Source organism: Lutjanus erythropterus, chromosome 1, assembly GCF_056507025.1.
Source record: "Lutjanus erythropterus isolate fLutEry1 chromosome 1, fLutEry1.hap2, whole genome shotgun sequence".
Taxonomy (NCBI): Eukaryota; Metazoa; Chordata; class Actinopteri; order Lutjaniformes; family Lutjanidae; genus Lutjanus; species Lutjanus erythropterus.
In genome coordinates, this window is record NC_139317.1 from 31,962,920 (window position 1) to 31,988,163 (window position 25,244).

The 25,244-nt window shown below is 41.0% G+C and overlaps 1 protein-coding gene across 2 annotated transcripts in view; it reads right to left on the reverse strand.

The window, feature by feature from the left end:
- Window positions 1-1,018: 1,018 nt before the first annotated feature.
- znf710b (zinc finger protein 710b) overlaps window positions 1,019-25,244 on the reverse strand; it is a 33,759-nt gene continuing 9,533 nt past the window's right edge. Inside the window, exons 1-5 of one of the 2 annotated variants that reach the window (XM_084719956.1) lie at window positions 14,843-14,897; window positions 10,051-11,622; window positions 4,780-4,971; window positions 4,300-4,471; window positions 1,019-2,758 (exon numbers count right to left, since the gene is read on the reverse strand). In XM_084719956.1, coding sequence (XP_084576082.1) covers window positions 2,577-2,758; window positions 4,300-4,471; window positions 4,780-4,971; window positions 10,051-11,622; window positions 14,843-14,887 — 2,163 coding nt within the window. In that variant the 5' untranslated portion in view covers window positions 14,888-14,897 and the 3' untranslated portion in view covers window positions 1,019-2,576. Of the gene's footprint in view, window positions 2,759-4,299; window positions 4,472-4,779; window positions 4,972-10,050; window positions 11,623-14,842; window positions 14,898-25,244 lie in introns of those variants that run through there. The other variant, XM_084719965.1, reaches the window with a different exon arrangement.

The following is a 25,244-nucleotide window of genomic DNA, read 5'->3' on the forward strand; positions in this document are numbered from 1 at the left end:
GACCAAGGTCCATGCCAGAAGATCATCAAATCTGGAGGAGCTTGAGAGATTCGCCAAAGAAGAATGGACTGGGATTCCTCATGAGACGTGTTGAAAACTTCAACAAATGACTGCAGGCTGTTATCCAGCAAAAAGGATACACAACTGACTACTAGCATCAGGGGGGCTAATAATTTTGACCCTGGTAGTTTTTTTTTTTGTGAAATAATTTTGTTTATTTGTAAAATAATGTAAGCATCCAAAATAAAACAAGGATGTTTGGAAAAACTGTGTCAGAAATTCCTTGCTCTGTTTAACAGCACTTGGGAAATACTTAAAAAAAAAAAAAAAGACATTTTCATAGGGGAGCTAATAATTTTGTCCTCAACTGTATACAAGTGCTCATTCAAGACCTCAGCTCAGTTCAGCTTGCAGCAAAACCAGATGGTGTTCAGTGACTTTTTCTGTACCAGCACTGCGTCCAGGTTGTTAATTTAAGAAAGGGGAAAAAATATCCTATTTTATGTATTGAGGACTTTTGTCTTTTTGCCATGGTATTGAAAGAAGTATTGCATATGTTTTTTATACTAATAATGTACCAAAGTTTAAAATTCTGGTATGGTGACAACTCTAAATTGTGGTCATAAACCAAAGTACAGGACCCACTGTAATTATGAATGGTGGAAATATTAAGGGACAACCAAAGTTAATAAATGTCATGCTTAAGGGGACATGAATGTGAGAAACAAACTCCATGGCAACCCATTCAATACAAACATTTCACCTCAAACCACAAATGTCAGCCTCATGACGCCGCTTGAGGAAAAGTCAGAGGATCATCAAAATTATTCAAATTCATCCTTCAGCAACCAAGAGTCTATACATTTCACAGCAATCCATCTGATAATCATTGAGATATTTCAGTTTGGACCGACTGACAGACTTACACTGTCATCCCCAGAGCCTCTAGCATGGCTAAAAATACCAGACCCTGAGGATTACCCCCTCAAAACAGTGACAGATTAAAACACCAGTCTCATCAGTTAAACTAGAGAACCTTTATTAAATAATTCATGGTCAATTTCCATGAGGTCTCAGTTTTTATATTCCTCATTTCAAAAAAGAACTAGAAGACCATTCCTCTGGTTTAGTGTGCATATCAAGGCTGACCTGCATGGCAGGACAGGGGGAGCGGACTGTCTTCCCCAAAACAGAATTATGATGAGCAGGACAAGCGTCAGTCCACTTTCAATCCAACCACTCAGAACGTAACCAAGGCCTCCAAACTATTTCTTTTCTTCTTTTAAAACTACAGACTGGGTCTGATTTTTTTTTTCATCGATGGAGGGAAATATCTTTCTGAATGAACTGAACTGAAAGTGAAGTGAAAACAGCCCTGGATTTAAGAGTGCTGAAACTACAAACAACGAAAAAAACCCACATTCTCCAATTCGCATTTGAACTGACAGCTGTGAAATATCCATAGCAAGAAAACTGCAGTTTACAAAAAGAAAAACCTACTGAGAAAGCATATCTGTTTGTGTTTAATAATATTGCCGTTACAGGGGATTTTCTGTGATCTTATTTCCCCCCCAGCTCTTCTTATCCTCGAGGCAAATGAGTTCACTCTTAATGAAGAGACGGGCTTCACAGAAAAATGACAGGTCGCGATGAAAAAGTGCTTTTGTATTGTTCACTTCAAAAACTAGAGCAGTATATTCACTACACGGGATAGATTATTCATGTAAAGCTAAACCATGTGAAACAAAAACCTGTGGGCAAACACACTGCATGTTGAAGAATCATTTGTACAGTCAGTGAGGGGGGGCTTTGCATGTCGGGAACTTTGTTTTCTGGTGTCAGCCGACATGGGACAGTAGCAACTTTGGTAGCAAGTGCTGTCCTATCAAGAGAAAGGCTAGAATGTCCGGTGCAAACAGCACAAATGCATCGAACAACCGGCCCGTTTTATCTGAGGGCCGAGCAGGAACGGGTAACTACATTTAGGAACTGTTTAGTAAGAGCATTCAAACCTATGAATATGTTGTGACTATGTATCAAAACTTCGATATACAGTGAGTAAATAGCCGACATGGTGGAAGCTTAGTTGCAAATGTATCTAGCTGGCACTTTCAGTCAAAAATATAAGGGCATACATTGGTTGTGAATGACAAAAATGGCGAAATGGCAAACAAATTTTTATCACATCAAATGTAACTGATGGCTCTGCAACTGCAACTTTTTTCTCTTTTTTTTTTCAAATAACTGATACATACACACAACATACAGATTCGACTGTCCGCCAGTGAGTCTTTTGAGTCGGTTAAGCGCAGTAATCCCAAAAAAGGAGCTCCAGGCCGCGTCAACAGTTTCAGTGTCTCTGCTATCAGCAACAGAGCTGAAACGTCTCCTTTTGAAGTGTGTCTCCGTCCCGGCCTCCCATCAGAGTCCATCAGTTCTGGCTTTTCTGGAAGGAGGCCAAAACTAAATGAAAAACCCCTTCCCCCCCAGTGTCTCCCAAAGCCTCGACAACAACTCTGTAATTTCCTTCTGCCTTCAGAACAAAAAACATGTCATGTTCTCTGGTCCGTCATCGCTCACGGTGTAGTGTAGCTACTCGTATCCTTCCCAAAATTATAATACTCCTCCATGTCCTCCATGTTTGCTGTAGTGAGTTTAGTGAGGTTTTGGGAGCCACCATTGTCCATATTGTCTGGTGATGTAAAGCTGAAGTTCTGTCCTTCATACTCCCCCTGGCTTTCCATTTCTGGAAGAACTTCTGGAAAATGCACAAAACACAACATAAAGTACATTTAATAAGCCGCAGTCTTCCTTACATCAAGTAAAATCACTGTTCATGCTGAAAAAAATCCTGGCCCAATGTTAATTTCTTATGATTGTGCTGTAAAACATCTTTCAACTCCTTTTATATATTATTATAATAATAAATTTAAAGCTCCAAAAAAATGTCATTTGAAATATATAAACAGACAACAACATAACTGTGCATGACCTCACGTTTTTACCACTGAATCCCGCCTACATGAAACCAGTGAGATGAGCATAAAAGGAAAAGAAATACAGAAAACTCATGTGTGAAACAACCAAACTGTTGCAACTGGCAGAAAGTTGTTTTCACATGTAGGATCCAATTACACATAATGAGAAGCTGATTAAGATAATAGCTTTTCAGGACTTTGAAGACATTCCTACAAATACTTAATACTGCTGCAGTAACTGGAAACACGGCACATAAATAACTGACACTTTGTCTGTAAAAAGGAAAAGCAAAAACAAGCAAGAGAAAATGAATAAAAGTCTAAAAGTCTAGAATCACTTGTTATATTGATGGTTTACTTCTTTCTTTCAGTAATGCCAATTTTATCAAAATAGTTGTCGATTGATTTAAAAATCGATTAATCGTCGCAGCCCTACAAACTTTTCAAACGTTTCCATTTGGGCTCTAAATATTGAAGTGGTTTGACCCGTGGTTTGATTTCAGTGGTCAGATGGAACGGGGTTAAACTGTGATTTGTAAGTCCATTGTATGTTTAGTTGATATTCAGTGATCCAGTTCCAACAGTACAAACCCTACACTAACCTTGTATTTCATTCTTTAAACTTTTATAAGTTTTTAACAGCTTTGCTGAAGCAACATGCCTGTTTATTCTAACTTGTTATGTGCACCTAACACTGAAACAGGAACCTGCTCCTCTTTCTGTCTGCTCAGATTTTGATGCTAAGCTTCAAATTTCTTTTATGACTGGTGCTTTTTTTATATTCTTATTTAACAGTTGTTCAGGAGAATCTTTGTTTCCTTCTGTCCTTTCAGCTGTAAGTTTGGTTCAACCATTGGCCAGTGTTTTGTTCTCCATATACGAATTATTACTAAACCCTTCAGACAATTCCCAACCATTGAATAGTACTGTAAATGCAGCACAAGAAATAAATCCTGATTATGTGCCAAATATTATTTTTACAAAAACTAAGTTTTCTCCTCTTGCATCATATCTGAGAAAAATAAAGACATAAATAAAGAAGGCTTTGTTTGAAGGCTGGATATTGGCATGGTCAGACTGGGTCTGTCAGACTTTGAGATATTATTTCAAAATTTAAATTACAATTAAACATTCATTACAAAAAATGCTAATTACTTATATTTGTGAGCATGTGTGTATGAGGGAATGTGTTTCAGAGTTTTGATGTTGGCTTCAAAGCTGCTGGACCAGGCCCAGGTACCAGGTTTATGATCAGAGAGTCACTGGTGTGGAATAAATATTAATTTAAGTAATATGTGACAATATGTGGAGCAGGCCTCACCTTGTCCCTCTGGTGAGACGTCCATGCCGTGCTTGACCTTCATGTGCCTGCTGAGGTTTCCCTTCAGGTTGAACTTACTGGTGCAGTAAGGACACTTGAAGGGCTTACTGCCAGCATGGAGATGCATGTGGCCCAGCAGGTTGTACATTCTGTTGAAAGACTTGCCACATACCTGGGAAAACGATGATGGACAGACATCAACTATATATAGTAGTTAATCATGAAAACATGCTGCCTGGTGATGTTATCCCACTGTAAGAATGAATTTCATTGTAACAAAACCACTTCCTGGTGCTTCCTGGCAGCACATTTTCTCATTTCTTAAAATAATCCTGTTTTATTATATTGAACTAAACTTAAAAATGCCTCATCGCATCTCATTTCACATCAAAATTAATTAGAAAATCTTATAGTTGCTACTATCACCCAGAATATAATCTTTTTTTTCCCCTCAAAATTAATTCAAGTTCCACTACTCACCTTGCATTTGAATGGCTTCACAGGCAGGTGGACGATCATGTGGGTCTTGAGTGTCTGTTTCTGGATGAAGCTCTTGAAGCAGACGTGACACTGGAAGGGTCTGACACTGTTGTGGATAAGCATGTGCCTCTTTAGGTTGGCCGACAGGGTGAACTCCCGGGAGCAAACGTCACACTTGTGGCCTTTCATTCCCTGAGTGAGGAATTAAAACAGAAGGAAAGGGTCAGTCTTTCAAATACAGCAATGTGTAAAATGATATTTAACAATATTCAAACTGAAGGGAAAGGGGCGAAAGAGTTGAAGGGGAGATGTATAAGAGCAGCCATACATCGCATCCCATGACCTCCCTCTGGGTGAAAACAAGTGACAGTGGAAAACACTTCATCACAGATTAATTAATGGTATTGGTATTTTTCTCAATGAATTGAATAGTTGCTTGGTCCAGAAAATGGCAGAATATGGTGAAAACGACCCAAAGATATCCAGTTACTGTCAGACTAAAGAAACCAGTTACAATTAAATTAAACCAGTTACCAGTTAAATCATCAAAATAATTGATGATTAATTTAATTGTTGATCGTTGCAGCTCTATAAATGTGTGCTGATTGTGACTGTAGATCAAAGTGAGACAGAAAAGAGTCTTGGCATCGGTGAATTAAAGTTTTTACTGTGAAGAATTACGCCCCTACCATAAAACATCTGGCTTTAGAATGGCACCAAAGCAGCAAAATAAAAGGTCCAGTGATATCTGAAACACATTACCTGAAGATTCATTCAGGTAGTTTTACGTCAGGTTCATCAACTGTAAAAGGATCCCTATTTCTTTTAATATTTTCTTTGTAACAATGCCAATCGTCAGCCAACAAAGACACAGCATTATTGTTCACCTGACTGGCTATAGGATTTGAGCTCTGAATAGCTAAGCAACCATAGAGTTTACTTATGTTATGCATTTAAACTGGTGAAGATCTCAGAGCTTTTATTGACCATCAGTCAAATTAAAGAGGTTGTTTTCACCCAAAAAGGGGTTGGGGGCATGATGCAGGAGCAAAGTACCCAGCTGGGTTGCTCTCATCCATTCAGACAGTGAGATAGAGGTGAAACACACTGCGAGGTTAAAGAGACAGGTGCACTCTGGTGTTCTCAAATCAACAGGAAGTTATTTATTTTAGTTTGGCTGCTGTTTTGCTAATCCACAACAGTTGTCAGTTGCAGCAGCGGCTGTGACACTGTTCATGGAGCCACCTAAGGTAGTTTAAAACCCTTTTAGTATCAAAAATCGCACTCTTTCTCTGAGTCATAACTCAATAAAAACTGAGCACACAGAGATGATGGGGGCTTATCAAGATTTTGTCTAAAGGGCTCAACAACGTTAAAACTCTCGGTGCATTTGTACTACTGTAACTTCAAAACTAATTTCATCCACATAACCTTCCTGTCAAACATGAAGGCCCCAGAGCAAGTATGATACTTTACTCTAATGGACAGAGCAGCTTTTCAGTTGTTACCATATCATCTAACTTCCATGGAAGGAGTCGGTCTGTCTGTCTGCCTGGACATCTGTCTGTCTGCCTGGACATCTGTCTGTCTGCCTGGACATCTGTCTGTTTTGTAGCGTCAATGTAAAGTAGTTAGGATGAGCAGTTCTTGAGAAAGCAAAGAAACATCGCCCTAGAGAGCAGGCCGCAGATCTAGACGCAGCAGTTCCCGACCCACAGTTGTAGATACACACATGTATGAGTCTAAACAACAATCTGCAACAACATTATACACAGAGCCATGTAGACAGAGGGCAAAGGTTAATCTTCTCTCTCAGCAGCATTGGTTTTAACTAATTTGAGTTTTCATGTTAAAATTTTGATTATATTAAGCTGACATTAGCTAGCTACCTTGTAAGGCGGCACAATAAGTTAAAAAAAAAAAGTCATACTGCAATTATTTTGACTGAAATTGTGACTGCAATACAATTAGTGGAAACAATTTTCATTCTTACTGAAACAAAAGTGATAATGTGACACTTGTTGGTCTGTACCAAACAAATGTTTTCTTTTATCTGGAGAACAGGATTTTTAGGCCAGGACATCTCTGCAGCACAACTGTACCTCATTATAATGTTGTTTGGTCACATATTAATCCTTAAAAAAAAAAATCTGCAATTTGGTCCAGGTTCTGTGAATTGGATGTAGCATTTGGCCATTGCGATTTCGATAATATTGCAATCAGCTGTGCAGCCCTACTACCTTCAATGAATAACATCAGCCTATCCTTTGTAATGTTCTGGAAACTACCTATAATTTGTGGTAGCTGGCGAGCAGCAGCATAAATTCATTAATTTTATCAATAATAATGATACAGCAGTAACGATTTCATTCATTCACTGTTTGATCTGGTTGAAAAACTTCTTATAAGTTATATTTTACTGGCTTGTCTTTTAGCATCTCCTACAAATGCTGATCATATAAGTCTATGATTAAATTTTTTTCAAATTGCTTATTAGTGTACATTTTTAATACATAAAACAATCATACATTTTGCTTTTTATTCAGTCAATGAAATGCCATTGAACAAACAATCTGAAACAGTGATGATTATTAGTCATAATTTAGGTGAGGCTTATGTTTTTGGAACACTACTATGAAGTGTCTACAACTGGTGGTATATTGCAATATTACTGTGTTTAAAAAGGGGGAAAAATGATGGTGCATGCATAAAACAGTGGGTCTGGAACTGCTGTGTCTAGAACTATAGAGGCTCTCCAGCTCTGCAGGTCAATGATGTTGGTAAACGCTGCAAGCAGCAATACCGGTGGCCAATCAGTCTGCACTGCGTTAACAGTTTGCATGCAACTGTAAGTGGCAGATTTGTATTTTAACCTCACGGTATTCACATCCTGCCTGTGAGATGCTGCTCACTTGTTTGATCAGTTCAAAATGCACGGCAGCCAACACTGCTGTGCCGAAAGAGATAACAGCAAAAAAAGAGCCTTTTCTAGCGCTTTTTATTCTGTTCCCATAATATTCTCAACCACATACTACAGAAGATGTATAATACTGAGAAGCAGGTCACAAGAGCAGACAATCCACAGCGTCTGAGGCCTTGAGGCTTGTATAAATGAATGCACCACACACTCCACTCCGCTTTCAGTTTCAGCAGACAAAAAAGTGTCTCTGAATAACTGGATTCTGGGTTATTTAGAAGAACAAATATGTCTTACAGGCCACTAGTGAGCCGAGAGACACTGTTTGTATAAGCAGACGAATGTGGCAGACTGTCAGTCCACCCACTGTCTGCACAGCAAACGGACTGTGTCGCTGTCGTCCACCAGGGGGAGCAGTGAGCAAACTCACAAATACAAGCCACAAAAGAGAACGTCCTTCCCACTGAGAATACTGACTGACTTCCCTCTCATTTCAATGATGACTGTGGCTTAGGGTTTTTGTTCCCCTGAAAGTAATCAAGTTTAGGCAAATCCTGGGGAATTCAGCATTTTCATTTGTGTGTGATTTCTATTAGCTGAAGTAATCTGATCCGTCTACCCTCCACTGCTCTGGAGAAATGAAGAATGCGGTTTCACAGAAATGTCAAGATGACACATGTTGCGTATTTTAGAGTAACAACTAATCATCAAGGCCTCAAACTGAGGAAGAATAGCTGAATAGATGGTCCTGTGGTTATATTAAATGAATTGTGTGATCTCTCAGTGTCCTCATCTCTCTCTCGCTCACCTGTGTGTGTGAGTAATTGCGTGCATGTGTGCAGAACAGGCAGGGGGCACCGAGCAATTACAGACATTTCATTCTGACGAGGAAGATAATGAGGGGTACATGAAGACGCTCAGTATTGTGGATGTATGAAATCAAATCTTTTTGAAAATGCAGCACTGAACAGACATGTCTATTCTCCTGCTCATTTCCTTTCAGGTTTGACTGCTTGTTTGAGTTCCATTTCTTTAAAAGCAGATGAAACTTGCACAGTGCAAATTAGGTGGAGAAGCTATTATAACCGCAGGGTCATAACGTGTGTGTAGGGCAAACTGCATCTTATGCAGGAGAAACCAGTAATTAAAACAGATTTTTAAGGGATTTTTACAGCTGCAGAAGAATTATCTGGCAGCACATCGGTCCTGATTTGCTAACACAAACAAACCTCCTTCAAACTAGAATCTCAGTTCTCTTGATGATGTCCCCAGGACACACATCCTGGAGCTCGCTCTATTGAATAGTGAATTGGTGATTAACTGTACTCAGGGTGCGCACTGCTGAAATGAGAACACATCCTGATCCAGACCTGTTGGCACTACAGTGATAAAAGTCTTATATGTTGGTGAAAAAACTAACGGTATTGGGAGCAGTATAGCTGAAAATGTTATCACGACAATAATTATTGATAATTTTTGATGATTTATCAAGCCATACACTTGATCGACTTAAAAAAAAAAAAAGTCTGTCATGCTGGTGAGCAGGGCTGTTGCATTATTTTTTTTTTATTAAAAGGGACAATTCGGCTTATTTGAAGTGGGTTTGTAAGAGGTACTTATCAATATCAGTGTATGAGGCTAAGCAATGAACTGCTGTCAGCAACAAAAGGAATTTTTAGCCACTTGAAAAAGGCCCATCTAAAAAAAATGTTTAAGTGTTCACTATGTTAAGAATATTTTCATGGCTTTGCTGTCAGAGAGCCTTTCTGACAGGACACCTGTTATATGTTCAACTAGCATCTACTGTAGCTAATACACTGACTACGGATAAGCACCTCATACAACCCCACTTCAAATAATCCAAACTATCCCTTTAATGCATTTCAGTGAAAGTACTTATTATTTTATTGAACGATGATCTTATTCCTATTGATTAAATGTCTATTGCTGCTAAATACCACTATTGTTTTGTTGCCCGGGTCTGTTTTGCTTTAGTCACATTTAGGCCGGGTGTTATTATTAGAACGGGACATTTAGCTGATGGAAGCCCGAGGAAGTTTTAGTCACAACAAAAATCTGACACAAAAGGACGCAGTATAGAGTACAGACGCCTGCCCAGGTAAGTGCTCTTACCTGTCTACTTCATCCAGGTCACAGTGGCTGAAAAAGATGACTGAGGTGTGGTAGCCTCACTTTGGTGTTCTCTTAGTGCCTGTTTGCCTTTTCTCTCCACTATTATTTTCTCTGACATGACTGAAGAAAAACCCTCCACTGATCTACACAGGTCATATTTACAGTGTGTGTCTACATCTCGACTAGTCAGGAAGTGTGGGTGGGAGCAGTGGTGTCAGTACCTTATGAGTGAGCGAGTGCTGACGTAAGTGGTGGAGCTGCACAAACTCCAGGCCGCACTGGGAGCAGGTGTAAGGCCTCGGGCTCTGGTGCTTCAAGAGGTGGTTCTGGAGCTGGCTGCGGTAGGCGAACGACTTGTTGCACTCGGTGCACTGGAAGGTGTGTGGGCCCTGGTGGCTCGTCTGGTGGCGTTTAAGGTGGGCGTAGGTGGGGAACTCCATGCCGCACTGCGAGCAGACATGGCAGCGCCCACGCTCATGTTTCACTTCGTGTGCTCGCAGTTCGCTGGGGTAGGCAAAGCCGCGGCGGCAGAAGCGGCAGCTGTAGGGTTTGACGTCAGTGTGCTGGAGCATGTGGCGCTTCAGGTGGCTCGTCTGGGTAAAGCCCTTCTTGCAGACGGTGCACTTGTGGGGTCGCGTGCCTTGGTGGGTCAGCAGGTGGGTTTGGAGATGGCTGGGCTGCTTGAAGAGCTTCCCGCAGTGCGGACAGGCGTGCGGTTTGATGCCATTGTGGCCCAGGATGTGTGTGACCAGGTTGTACTTGGAGGTGTACGACTTATCACACATGCGGCACTTCCAGCGCTTCAAACCATCGCCCACATCTACACAGTACGATTCATCGATCTGGATGTTGATATCCAGCCGGTCCACTCTGCGGCCACCATGTCGACGAGGAGGTTGGGGGTGTGGCGGCTGCTGGTGCTGCCCACCTCCAGTCCCATCTGTCCACATCATACTCTGACTGCCGTCCTCGTACTCGCCGCCCATGCCCATTTCTGCCGAATCATAGCTGCCTACTTCACTGGTCTGGAAGTAGCTGCTGATGGCTTCCTCCTGCTGTGTGGGCTTCATCATGTTGTTCCCCTGGTGTTCCACCTCCTCTTCGTCCTCTCGGCCGCCTCGACCGTGGCCTCCCATCGGGCGCTGGCCCTGCAGTCCTCTGTGGCCCTGTTCCGCGCCTCTGTGGCCCACCTGTGGGGGAGGGGGGTGAACGTGTGTGTTGGCTTGCTGCTGGTTAGATGCCTCCCGCTCACACTCTGCACAGTTCTTGTTGGGCCCTCTGAGGGTGGCAGGATCCACTTGCACCAAACCACCTCTGGGAGCCATATTGTTCAGCATGTGGACACAGGAGGACAATCCAGAGTTCACCCCTTCCCCTTTCACGTGGGACGAGGAGACGTCACCACCCTGAAGGCCGTGGCGGTCAGGGCCGACCATTTTCCCATCCGGATGCTGAGGTGGCCCCTGCTGCCACCTCCTCTGACTGCAGCTGGGTTGCATCTGTCCGTCTTCTCCCAAGTTGTCTCCGAGGTAATCTCCGTTGGCTCCGATAAGCTGGTCTGCGTACTCGTAGTCGACTCCGTCTACTGGTGGTGCGGGGGACTCTTTGGGTTCGCCGGTGTAGAAGCCGTTGGGTGCAATGGTAGCGCCGAACACTTCATTCTGGGAGATGAGACCTAGCACGGCGGCCTGGGCCAAGGACAGCACAACTACTGGATCTGTCTGTGTGCCTATGTCCACCAGCCTGGCCATTACCTTGGGCTCACATCTACCCAGGCGCCGGCTCGCCTCCTCCTGAAGAGAAAGAGACAGAGAGGAAAAACATTCAGTACTGCAAGGAAGCAATTAATAAATATATATCTGACTGTACAGTCAGCTAACCAACTTTATTATGAGTCAAATTCAAGCTTTTGTCAAGCATTTTCAATGTTTCAAGCTTGTCCAGCACCTTACAACTGTGGAAAATAACATATATATGTCAGTGTGTGTGTGTGTGTGTGTGTGTGAGTGTGTGTGTCTATACATATATATACACATAGAATGATTAGATCCTGTTTTAGCTCTTTATCACAATAAATCAGAGGTTATTTTGCTATAAACAAGAAAAGTTATGTTTTGTGACAGAAATCTACAAAAGGGTGACAAATTAAAGCCAAGTGCAGAAGCGAGGCTCGAGCAGACGCCTTCATTGGCAAAAGCAATTAGGCTTTCTCTGACTGAACAATTTGCTTTTAAGACAAAGAAATAAAATAAATCAGAGAGCGATTTATTATCAAAGTAACGCAATTATGATTTCAAACAGTTCAAGCACTTTTCAAAACTTGAAAACAATCTGTTAAAATTCAAGAGTTTTAAAGGATTCCAAACACCTGTAAGAACAATCAGCTTGGAGAAGCCAAGCAAAACAAGCAAACAATCAAGAACAAAACCACTTTTGCAAACTTCAAAACAGCCTATATTTGCCAATACAGGTTACGCAGGCCAGTGGCTCTCAACCTGGGGGGTGGGACTCTCAAAGGAGTTGCAAGATACTTTCCAGGGGCTGACAGATGGTAGTTGAGAATAAAATATAGTGACAAGCAACACAGATGGAAATGTAACAGCCACCTCGCTGATGGTTAAAACTCTAACCAGCATATATCGCCATGCTCTGATCAGACTCATTATAAATACTAACAAAAAGTAACAATTGCATTTTGGAACATAAATGCAAACTACTCAATCCAGCACTGCATGATGGGAAGTGAAGGCTGTTTGGACTGGGGAATGATTTATTTTGTTACATCATCTATATCTATATAATTTGCCTTAGAAGAGATTTTATTGAGTGTGTTTGTGAGACAAAGTCCGGCAGACCATAAACTGAGAAATGCAAAACGCGAACTCCCACCAAGCTTTGGAAACATCACCCTGACTTTCTGCAATACGGATTTTTTGTAGGCAAGAGCCACAGTGGTTTGGACCCCTGTCTGCCATCCCCGAACACGTAATCCCTCGGTACATGTCTGTGGAGCAAACTGTGTGGTGGCTGACCTCCGGTAAGCAGCTACTTCTCAGATTAACTTGAAACAAAGAATGTGTCAGACATTTTTCTGCATTTCTACCACTTGTGCGTTCCATTACCTTGCAGTTGAATCTTGTGCGTCAGCGCAGGCTGCCAAATTGGTGGGAGTAACTGCGTCTCCTAATGCGTGTTTGGAGGCAGGAGGTCTATCCTTAATAAAAACCATCATAACCTGATTTTCATGTGTATTTATGGTACAGGATACTTGGTTAAATTAAAAATGCTGGTTTTCATCTCAAAATACTTGTTCTGTAGATGGAAACAGTAATACTTCTATAATGTAATATTGAACTTACCTACATAATTAGGTTCTAAGTATATTCTTACTTTTGTTATTACATGTAAATGGCTGTCATGATGTGACGTTGTTTACAATTTGGAAAATATCTGAAGATTTAATCAATAAATAAGACAATGACAACAAACACTATGTTAAAATATTACATTTCTGGAAGCCTTCATAGCGTTCTCAATTTTTACACATAAAACAGTGTTTTGGGTGGAACTTTTGGTACCCCTACAAGTATTGCAGTTTTTTTTGTTTATTGGCCCCTTCAAACAGTGAAACTTGTTTGTAGGGCTCACAAACCCCAACCAGATTATTCTGGCGGGCTGCAACTCAAAAAGGTTGAGAAGCGCTGACTTAGGCCACAACCAAATGACCCACAATCTAAACCATTATACAGACAGAAGAGTAGTGACGATTATTTGGCAACAGCCAAACTACAGCATACTGTCCTCCAATGAGAATGTGTCCTTCATCATAAGTGATCCTATAAGGACAGAAAGGGGTTGAGGCTCATCTTCCAATCAGATTGTCTCTTTGAGACGATTGTTAAGACAGACGGATGGAGAAAGAGAAACAGATTTTGATTTTAAAGAGCCCTTTATTGCATCACTACAAAGGATATTTCCTCCTTCAGAGACTAACCTTATCCCAAACCAAAAAGTCGACCTGAATCAAGCCTGTCCGAAGGCAAGACACAGGAACTATGAAAGACACTGTCCTAATCCAGCGTGCTACAGTAACCATGTATGGCTGCTGTGTGTGTGTGTGTGTGTGTGTGTGTGTGTGTGTGTGTGTGTGTGTGTGTGTGTGTGTGTGTGTGTGTGTGTGTGTTGTGGGGGATTAGATGGCCTACTGATCTACACACAAACACACACATTCAAGTGCAGGAGGGAAAAAGAGGACAAAAAACTGAGCAAGATTAAGAAATGAAAAAAGAAGAATGGAAAAGCAGGAGAGGAGACAAAACAGAGGAAAGAACAGAGAGGGGAAAAAGAGGAAAAAGCAGAGACGGAGGGAGGGAGAGAGCTTAGAGCAGGCAAGAGTCTAGTGGAGGGGAGGGGGAGAGGAGAGGAGAAAAAAGAGAAAATGAAAGGTAGAGGGAGAGTGAAGGAGAGATAAGGAGAAGAGGAGGGGGAGGGGAGGGGAGACAGGAGGGAAGGAGGAAGGCTGAGAGGGAGAGAAAGACACTGGAGAGGGAGGGAGTGAAAGAGTGAGAGGGTGAGTGTGAGGCAGCAGTCAAAAGAGAGCAAGAGGAAGGAAGAGAAAGAAGGATATGTAGAGACAGAGAGGGAAAGAGGGAGGGAGGGAGAGGCAGTGAGCAACCAGGAGACAGAAGGAGAAAGAAAATGACAAAATGAAAGCCAGACAGAATAAAAGATAAAGAAATTGTGCAGTGAAACAGGCAAGCAATAGAAAAAGAGAGTTTAGAAGAGCTAAAAAGGAAGGGAAAACAGAGAAGGCGATAATGAGTTAATGCCAAAGTCCATTCATAATTTGTGCAAAATAAGAAAATCTGGAAACGGCAACTTTAAAAACAAAGAAAACCAAAGAACCAAAGCATCTCTGGAGGTTTTCCACCTGTATTTCAGCTGTGAACGTCCCCCACTGCCTTACTACAAACTGCCACTTAACATGCTATGAGTGAGAGCCAATAAACTCACCACACTCCTCCTGCTGTGAGGTTTCAGGTGCTTTAAGGATCTCATTCTTCAGTGCAAGTGTTGAGTGAGAATAGGCTCTGTTCGCCTCCTATTTATACGTGAGGGATGAGGGGAGGCGGGGCTTGAAACTGCCCGCCTCTACCACTCTCTGCCCTCTTCTTCTTCCTCTTCAGCACAGTTTCAGTGGTGACCCTGGTCTCACACCGCCAGCACAAACAAACAAACAAATAATCTTACGACGGATGAGCATGTGGCCAGTAGGTTTCAAAACAAACAAAATGCAGCTCTTATATCACTGATGCTTTGATAGTCTGGTGATAAATGGGCTAAGACACCTCAAAGTCACAAGACAACACGCACGCCAACAACAAAAATAAAATCAACATCATATCAGTCTGAAATTATGGATCCGCCGGGCTGCTTCCCGCCGCACTCGCCCTCCTTTCTTCCATCTCCGTCTGTCATTCTTTGTCTTTGTTTCTGCCTATCCCCTGTCTGTCTCTCCTCCTTTATCTGTTTATTCCTGTAGCTCAATCTATCGCTGAGTCCTCCTCTGTCTGTGTATCCTCCATCTCTCTCCTTCTCTCTGTCTGCGCCTTTTGTATCTTTCACTCTCTCATTTATCAACTGAGCTTTATGAGTACGGAAAAGTGTTGGGAGATTGTCTCGTGCACAGACTTGGATGCAAGTGTGTGATAGGAGAGGGAGAAGAAGAGGAGAGAAAGTGATGGAAGGTGACTGACAAGGAGATGAGCGAATGAAGGAGAGAAAGAGAGAAGATGGAGAGAGGGAGAGGAGGAGGAAAGAATACTGAAGGAAAAGAGAGGGGAGGGGTGGAGGGGAGAGAGACAGAAAGAGGGAGAGAGGAAGAGACAGAGGGGGATGGGAAGAGAAGAGTGGAGCAGAATGCGGTAAAAGAATAAGAAGAAATGGAAGATGATGGAGGGAAGGACGAGATGAAATGAATGTTAAGGGAGAGAATAAAAGGTTGAAATGTACCTAGTCACTTTTTTTCACTTATGATCAGATTCTGATATCTGAATTTGGATATCTGCTGATACCAATACTATAACAATAACAGCACTCTTTTTTGATGATTCTTATTATTTATTATTATTGCTATCATCACCATCATCATCATCATCATTTGTAAGATTACATGAGGCTGAAACTGATCTTCACTCTGGAAAGCTTGTGTAGTTTGTGTAACAGAACTTGTGTAATGGCATCTTTCAGCCATTGTTGAAAGCTGTAGGACCCTGGTTTGTGACATTCACATGTGCAACTGAGAGATGGCCCTCTTGGATAACTATCCCATGGTGCATTGCAGAGTTCAAGTTATGGTTGTTACGGTATGGATTTTAGAAACAGTAAGCTGTCAGTCTGGAAGTAAATGTACAGTACAGATTTCAGTTATAGTAAACTTTGCAGCTCATCTGTTATTTCTCAACTGCTGGAAAAGTGAAGGATGTTAGCCCAGAAGTAAGCTGAGCAGGAAAGGATAACTTTAAGCTTATGCCCATGCCTTCAACCATTGTGGTGCACTGGAGGATTCTGGCTTGTGGCTTTCACATGAGTGGCTGATAGGCTGAGAGATGGCCTTTACTTGCATATTTATCTCATGATGCATTGCTTAGAGTTTTATTTTGTAATTGTCATTTTTGTGTTGGTTTATTGTTACACCGTGAGTGAGGTGGCTGGTACATTTCTTAGGCCAGTGTGTCCCTCTCTCCTTGCCTCAATCACACACACACACACACACACACACACACACACACAAATTATGGCCGCTGATTGACACCTCAGGAACCATCGAGGTCTGAGTGTGAAGAACTTTCATCTCGTCTCACATCATCTGGTGACCAGCGCACTGCCAGCAAAATTAGGGACACGTGGAGCGATTAAATAGCCGTGGAGCTGCAAGACGGTGCCAAACAGTGGCCTCCGAGTCCAAAAAGGTCATGCATACCCTGCCAATGATGAAACTGAGACGACACAAAAGCTGCAAATTACCGAGCTGCAAACTGTGGAGGGAAATGAGAAAATGACCGACTGACTGACACTTCCTCCCAAGAAATAAATAAAATAAGTAAGTTACATACACAAAACTTGCATTCAATATGTCATCTTTGGTCGATTTAAACACACGAGGTCTCTCTCAAAGGGTGCAAAGCAGAAAAAAGGTCAAGGTTCATTTCTTTCTTAAATTTCCTTAAACAATGTGAACGGACAGTTGATTGCAATTGTAGATGTGGGTGTACATTAACAATAAGTGTCCATACAATGTATGATGAAGGTGGTATAGCCACAACACTAATTTACATAAAGTGTCCATCCTTCCATTAGATCAATCATGCAGTCTCCCATGTCATAACAGCCTGTGCTCACCTCTGCTTTTAATTGCAACGTGAACAACAGCCCTGCATTTATATTATGGGCTAGCAAGCTAATGTTTTCTTTTAGCACTGCCTCTTTTCAAGCTGGAGTAGGTTTATATGGCTCCCATGAGAGATAAATACAGTGAAACGCTTTGACTCTAGGTGCACGGGTGTTAAGGAAAAAGCACCTAATGTGTAACAAATGAAAAGATACAGCGGATCACTTTGAGAAATCAAGGATGTGACTGAGAGGATCAAAATCTGAAAGAGATGACGAGGAGAACGGATGAGAAAAACTAGTCTAGAATTAATAATTCACTACCATGAGGAATACAGAGTAAATCCTGAGGATTTTATGTATAAAATTACTGCTGAAACATTAAAGTGAAATGTAAAAACTACCAGTTTGATTCACTGACTAATGAGGATGTTAATTATTAATCATTAGTAATCAATTTATCACCTTTAAGAATTTAACTGATTAAAAACGTATAAATCGACAATGCATGTTTTGTGTACCCTTTCTCTGGAACTCTAAGGTTATCTGACCATTTGGTTTGGTCTACTTTGTTAAGCTAGAAATGGCAGTAATTGAGTCCCATTTGATTTTGCTTCAAGCCATTTGTTGAATAAGAACAGGCAGATAAAAGCAGCCTTTTAGAGCGAGAGCCTTATTGTTTTATTATTCTGTTTGTTTAAAGTGTTTGTACTTCATAAATTAATGTTTCTGCTAGAATTAGAAACTTAAATTGAGAAAAAGAAAATTCACAAAATCAACTCTGGGAAATTGTGATGAGATTTTTTTCACAATTGCATATTTTTTACATTTATAGACTAATTAATTCATTATTTGTGAAAATAATCAGCAGATTAATCAATAATATAAATAATCATGACTTGCAGCCCCACAGCTGATGGTCATGTTTTACAAAGCTGCATCAGAAGCTTAATAAAATTTGTGAAAACATGCATTTTAAATTAGGAATCTGTTTCATATGTGTGCACATTCAGAAATGCTGCCAGAGCTCAGATGCGACTAGGTGACGTGATGTGGGTGTCTCGCCTCAACTTTCAGCCTCACTGATTCCCATGTTTTCATGTACAAAATAAATACTTTCCACAAATAGTTGAAGTTCTCTGTGGTTGTGCTGCAGCCCACCTCCTGTCAGTCACACAGAAGACGCTTCAACTGAATATAGTTTGGAAAATCTAGTTTATCCTGATGTGTTAAAAACTCAAGAAATCCTGGAAACAGATCTTCGCTCACTGCTCTTTTCATTAGTTTATTTTGCATAGTTCACCTTTAAACTGTCAATCAAAACAGCCAGTTCCCTTATCCTAAATTATTTAAAATTTTGCACAAACCCTTCACAGAAATACATTTATCTATTAAGATGAAAGAGCAACATCTCCAACCAAGCTACACAACATGCCAAGGGGTGTGACTTACATTTCTCAACTACAGCAACTCCTGCTCTCTGGGGTCCTGTTCCCAAACTCGACATCTTACCATTTAAAACGTGATCTGATCGGGGAAGACTGCTTTAAACATGAGCCAGATTTTACCAAGAAGAAATGAAAACACAATTTGGAATCCAACTACTTTGCAGAACATGCAATCTACACAACAAACATCCTAATCACATTTGGGTTTGCAAACACCAAAAGAAAAAAAAAAAAAGATTTGGGACAGCTACAAAATGTGCATCTGATGCAAGGCATCAACAAGATACTGCAAACTTCTTTTGTAGCTCAGGTTGAGAACAAAATGTTCATCTTTTTCTGTTTAACAGCAGTCACAGTTTCCTACAGATAAAATCAGATGGGAGCAGGAAGTGAAACCGAACCAAAAATGGCTGCTACAGATTCAACATTCTGATGCTGGATGTAAACTGCTGTCTGTCCCAACTCGATCTGGATATATATCTGGATAAAAGACACTGAGGTGGGACAGGGTTGGCTGTCTTTGACCTGTGGAGTCCATCACAGTGACACTGACGGACAGTTTGGCCACAGCTGGCTTTGCAGGCAGCCATGTTGGCTCCTCATCCTTGTATATCCTTAAATTCTGATCTAAGGTCAGACAATTTAATGCATATGGCAATATATGAGTATAAATCAGGTAGAGTAAGACTAATATATTGGTTGGACAGTATTGTCCTATCAAAATTACATCAGTCTATGTCTGTATCAGCTTGAATCTTGCAGTTGTAAACAAAACAAAGTGCTACGTTGTTGAATTACCTAAAAGGACGTAGGACTGCACATAATTACCCAAAGATATTCAAATTACTGTTACAGAAGAATAAAGAAACAAACCAGTAGCTCAATTATCAAAATAGTTGTAAACTAACTATGAATAATTGATTAATAATCACTTAATTGCTGCCCCTCTAAAATTGATCACTTAGTCTATAAAATGTCAAAAAATTTTAAGAAATGATCACAAGTTTCCAGGCTCCAACTGGATATCGTCAATTTTTTTTTTTTTTTGTCAAACCAACAGCCCAAAACTCAAAGGCTCTGACTCAAACTGACCGACATGATTAATTCATTAGCGGAATAGTTGGTGACTAATTTTCTTTCAGTCGACTAATATGTTAATCGTTGCAGCTCTACACATCAGTAAATAAAAAGTTAACTGATTTAGGCAGAAGATGTCATCTGTGATTGTGGACAGAATTTTAAGCTCTGTGATTATATTTCTTGCCAAAATGCAACTTTTGAGTTGTAGTTAACTTGTATACACAAGTTTGTACCTTTCACTTTTTATCAAAGAACCAGATAACATGTAACTTTCTGTTTGAGAAACATGAAAGTGACTTTAACTTTGTGAACTACAAATCCTCCAGAGTCGAAACAGCTCCTCAAACTATGCAACTCTATAGCATCGAAAACATTTCCAATCACACAGAACTGGAACAGCAACACTCACATTTCAGTTGCAATAAAAACTCGGAAAAACCACCGATGGCTGCAGCTTCCAGCTGTGCAGGAGGGGGAGCTCAGTTTATGAGGCCATCCTGTCTGTGAACGTGAGAGGTGAGGCAGTCACCTGGTTCATCTCATTTACATTCCCCCCCCCCCCCAAGGACGACAACTGTCATTTGTGGTTGTGTTGTAGTCCTGCGAGTTAGCCACTTGTTGAATACGCACATGTTAGGGTAAACGGCTAGATTTGGGGCGGTAAAATTTGGGTTAATTTGAATGACAGAGGCCAGTAAATAGCACCATAGATGAATGGGTTAAATAAGAAACAAATATATACTAATGAGGAAGGTTTTAGTCAAAATTGGGTTTTTATTGTGGAATTATTACTATTGTCTAAAATGTTTGTTTTTTTTTAGTTTTTTTCAAATAAAGTTTGTATGATAAATGTCATAGGGGAACATGGTAAACAACAGGATGGAGAGAACATGGAGGAAAGAGAGGGAGGGAAACAGCAGAGGACAAAATGGGGGCGTAATAGAGGAAGCAGAGAGAAAGAGAAAGAGAGAGAACAGATGATTGCATGGAATGAAAGAGGGATTGAAGGGGGAGGGAGGGGAGGCGATAAAGAGAACGGGGACGGGAGGGGGAGTGAGTGAGTGAGTGAGGGAGTGAGTGAGTGAAATGGTGGAGTGAGAGAGGAGAGGCAGCAGTGGGGGAGGGGAGGATGTAGAGGGAGAGAGAGAGAGACAGAGAGGGAGAAAAAAAGATACAAAAAAAGGGAGAGAGAGAGAGAGGGAGAGAGAGATGGGGCAGGGAGCAACGTGAGAGTGAGACAGAGAGAAGGGGAGGGAGGGGCAGTGTGCAACGTGAGAGGAAGAGAGAAAGAAAGAGAGGGAGAGAGGAGAAGAGAGGGAGGGGTAAAGCGTGATGGAAACCGAGAGCAAGAGAGGAAAAAAAAAGAGAAAGAGAGGGAGGGAGGGAGAATGAAAGAGGGAGAGAGGAGGAAAGAGGAACAGAGAGAGAAAGGGGGGGAGGGGAAGAGAGCTGGAGAGAAAAACAGAAAGAGGTAGAGAAAAAACAGGGAGCGAGCGAGGGAGAGAGACCACAAAACCTATCTCGCTCTGTTTTGTGGTTTCACAAACATGGCTGCAGCAAAAGAAAAAGAAGAAAAAGAAGAAGACTGGTTTTGTTGGTTTACTCAAGTCCTCCCTCTGTGACATATCCACACACACAACCAGTAACGTTACAATATACCAGCATCAGTTGTAATCACCCAGGTTAATCATTGCAGAGTGAAAGCAGCTCCATTCGGGTGAACTGTGATGTGTTCATACAGTAGATGTGAAGCTAGGCCTCACTAAAAGGCTGAAGTCTTTTATTCTTCTCAACCGCTCAGCTCAGTACATACAGTTGGGATGGATATCATTAAGATCAAATACCAATGCTTACCAATGCCCTTACTGATACTTCTCATCATAATTTTGTGCAGAAACCAAAGACCCTTGGCAGTAATGCATTACTCGGCTGCGTTACAGGATTTGTTTCTTTTCCTAGTTGTGATGTGTGGATGGGCTCTAAGTTCATCAAAGTCTGCATGTCTGCATAAATCGTCCACCCACCACCCACCCAATCTTGCAAATTGTAAGCACTTTCCTTAGTTGATCATTGGCAACATTAACAATCAATTAATCATTGAATTATTATTAAAGCAATACATTTTCTTCTTATACCAAACAATATCAACCCCCCCCCCCCCCATCAAAATTTTATTTCAACAAAGAAATATTGCATATTCTCTGACATGTAGCCTATGAAACATGTAAAGACCTACATACAGTATTAAACACATATACATGACAATCACATAACATGTGGCATGCACTCATAAAAATAATCTGTTATATTTCAGCTTTTTATTTGTTAGTACACTGATTATTTTTTTCTTCATCAGTCAAATTCTTAACAACTGATTCATTGACCATCAATTAATTGTTATCATCCCTAACCTGAAAATATTTTCTCCAATTTAGAGACCCACTTATGTACCTGTACCTACCCCTGTAGGTCTTGTTACCTTTAAATGATGTTATGCAGCACAAGCTTTTCAGGTGATTTCTCCACGATGTGTTGTATTGATGTGTAAGTGTTTTCTGTCATGATTTACTTTAATGATTAGTGAAGCTGCTCTCAGTTTCATTTCCATACAAAATTAAAAACTAGTTATGAACTTGACATGACAGAGGAAAGTCTCCAGAAGACACAAAAGGTACACAAAGCGTCTCTCTCTCTCTCTTTGGGGAGACAAACCCTCTTTTCCCACCTGCAAACCTCAACTTCTTAAACTCAGATTTTATGCATATGGTGGTGTATCCTTTATACTATGACTGTTTTCCAAAAAAAAATATGTTTTACAAAAACCAATATATCACCTTGCTTACAGTAATATTTTGATGGTTGATTCCCTGCTACTTCCTGAAAGTGATGATCATTTAGCATCTTTTCTGTATAGTGGGGTAGTTGCGCCAAGCCTCGCTGTGAAACGCCATAACCTGGCCAACCGTACTGGAGCAACTTGACTGGTTTCTCCATTACAATGTGGTGGCAGTTCACTGCCACTGTCACTAACATAATCAGAGCAATACATTTTTCCGAGTTCACACCAACCTAGTTTAGTCCAGCTGGACTGGACCCTGGAACGTTTACCCCCTTGGTGTGGTTTGTTTGGGTTGGTGTGAACGGCGGACTCAAAATCTGGTGTGGATCAGACAGCCACTCTGTGGTCTGCCTCAAAGAGGTAGTCTCAGACCATTATCAAGTGAACTCTGGAATGGTTCATTTTTGGTCACTTGGTTGAAAAACATTTTCTCTTCCTAGTTTGGTGCATTTGGAGCATGTTAACTACCAAAATGTGGACTGGCAGGGGACAAACCTGGACTTGTGACGATGTGAGAAATGCTTCCATTATTAAATTATTTAATACCATCTGTCTTACGAGATGCGCTGATGCACAGTCCTCTAAAGTCTGCTAATATGCACTCCAGATCAACACCAACATGAACAGAAACTGATGGTGCTCCATGATGAACAATAGCCATTTAGAAATTGGGACATTCGTTGTCTTTTTACCCACCAACTGTATGACCACTAATAAAACGACCTTTCCTCCACATGACATGAAACAATGCATCATCCTCATATTGAAAGGAACTGAACCTTTAGGTGTGAACCCACTCTTAGTTTAAACTACAGCATCATTAGACCAGTTTTCTTTTTTAAAGTTTCCAACATGACAACATGGCTTTGTTGAGGGGGGGGTTACAGCCCTGCTGTACCCTCCTTGACCCGGGCTCATGGAAGAAACTTAGCTGACACGCAGTTTCTCCAGCGATGGTTGAGGTGTGCACTGAGTGTGAAAATGGGAAGTGTTCACAGAAGCTCTGCAAATTCTCCTCTTATTCCTATGCAGCGGTCCATGTGTTGTCAGCTGTGGACAGGCAGTCTGTCTTCAGAGATGATACATGGGTGGAATGCGGCCATAAAACAAAACCAACTTCTGAACCGTCTGGGTGGATTTGCTCAGCTTTCTACATCTTCCATATACTTTGCACAGACCCTCGTCACACCTGACTCACCGTTTCTCAAATTTGCACAGACGTCACTTAACACAAAGACGGATGTGAATGACTGTTACACATACAACCACAATCATTTTCTGTGCTTTTTTGTTTTTCTCAGCTGTTTGGTTTGATAGTTTGCAACAGTGGAATAACGTTCAACATTCAAATGTTTTGCGTATCAAACATAATTTAAGACCCACTTTTACTAGTTTTCAGTTTTAGACTACTTTGCGTCTGTTCAGTTTCTAGCAACAACAATGAACCAGCAGCATTGCACTTCATATTATAATCTCATCTAATCTGTAATGTTACATGAGACAGTCTGCAAATGAGTAAGCTAACAACAACTGGTTAACTCAACGTGTCCTCAGTTTGCAGTTAGTCTTAATACAAAACCCAGACAGTAGTTTTTTTAATGTCTTTAAAACCGATATTCTGAGAGCTGGATGTTGTGCTGCATCATACAAATACTACCAACTTAATTAAGCATCTGCAAAAGTATCACTTGAGAAAACACCATGTGTTCAAGCTAGTATCGGTATCACTATCAGGAGATATCCAAGTTCAGGTATCACACTGGAACTGAAATAGTGCATCTGGAGGCACGAGGTCTCTATGAATGATTTGACAAGTATGAAAATGATGTGAATCACATGCCAATGCCTTCACAGTCACCAGGTCTCATCTCACCCCAACTGAACACCTATGGCAGATGTTGGTATGATGTGTTAGACAGCACTCTCCACTGTCGTTGTCATCATCATCATCATCATCATCATCATAATCATCATCAGCAGCAGCAGCATCATCATCAAAACACCAAGGAGGAAAGTATCTTTTGGAAGAATGTTGTTCATCCCACCAGTGAAGGGGGAGAGGAGCACTGAAAGTGTTCTGGAGGCTTGTGGTGACACTTTATGTTGAATTTTCCTTTAATTTTCCATTTTTCCATGTCTCCCAAATGTTCCTCCTCTATCTCCTAACCCTTCTTTGAAATTAATGTCTACTGATCCAAAGACATTAAATGTAAATATCTGTTAATAATTTGATCCTTAAGCCCTAAAACAGCAACTAACAACTGTTGAAAGTCAGAACCATAAAATATTTGGCTCCACAGATAAATTCAATGCAAACCCACACAAACAACAAAAATAACAGCATGCTGGAGCTCATACTAATCAGCACTGTGAAGAGAGGAAGCCATCTCCTAAAACACACAAGTCAAACAGCAGCTCTGGCACAGTAACGGCATTTCACAAGGTAGAATCAAAGCGGAGAAGACTGAGGTTGAACACCACTGGCCATGGGTCAACCTCTCAGTCTTCTTTTGAAAGTCCTCTGGTCAGGGTCAGTCACCTTTACTATTAAAAGAGCCATTTTTGACCCAAAAGATAGATCCGCAACTATTAAAAATACTGTAAAGCAACAATAAATGTGTTCCAAGTTTGCCACACCACAAAAACATGTGTTTTAAAA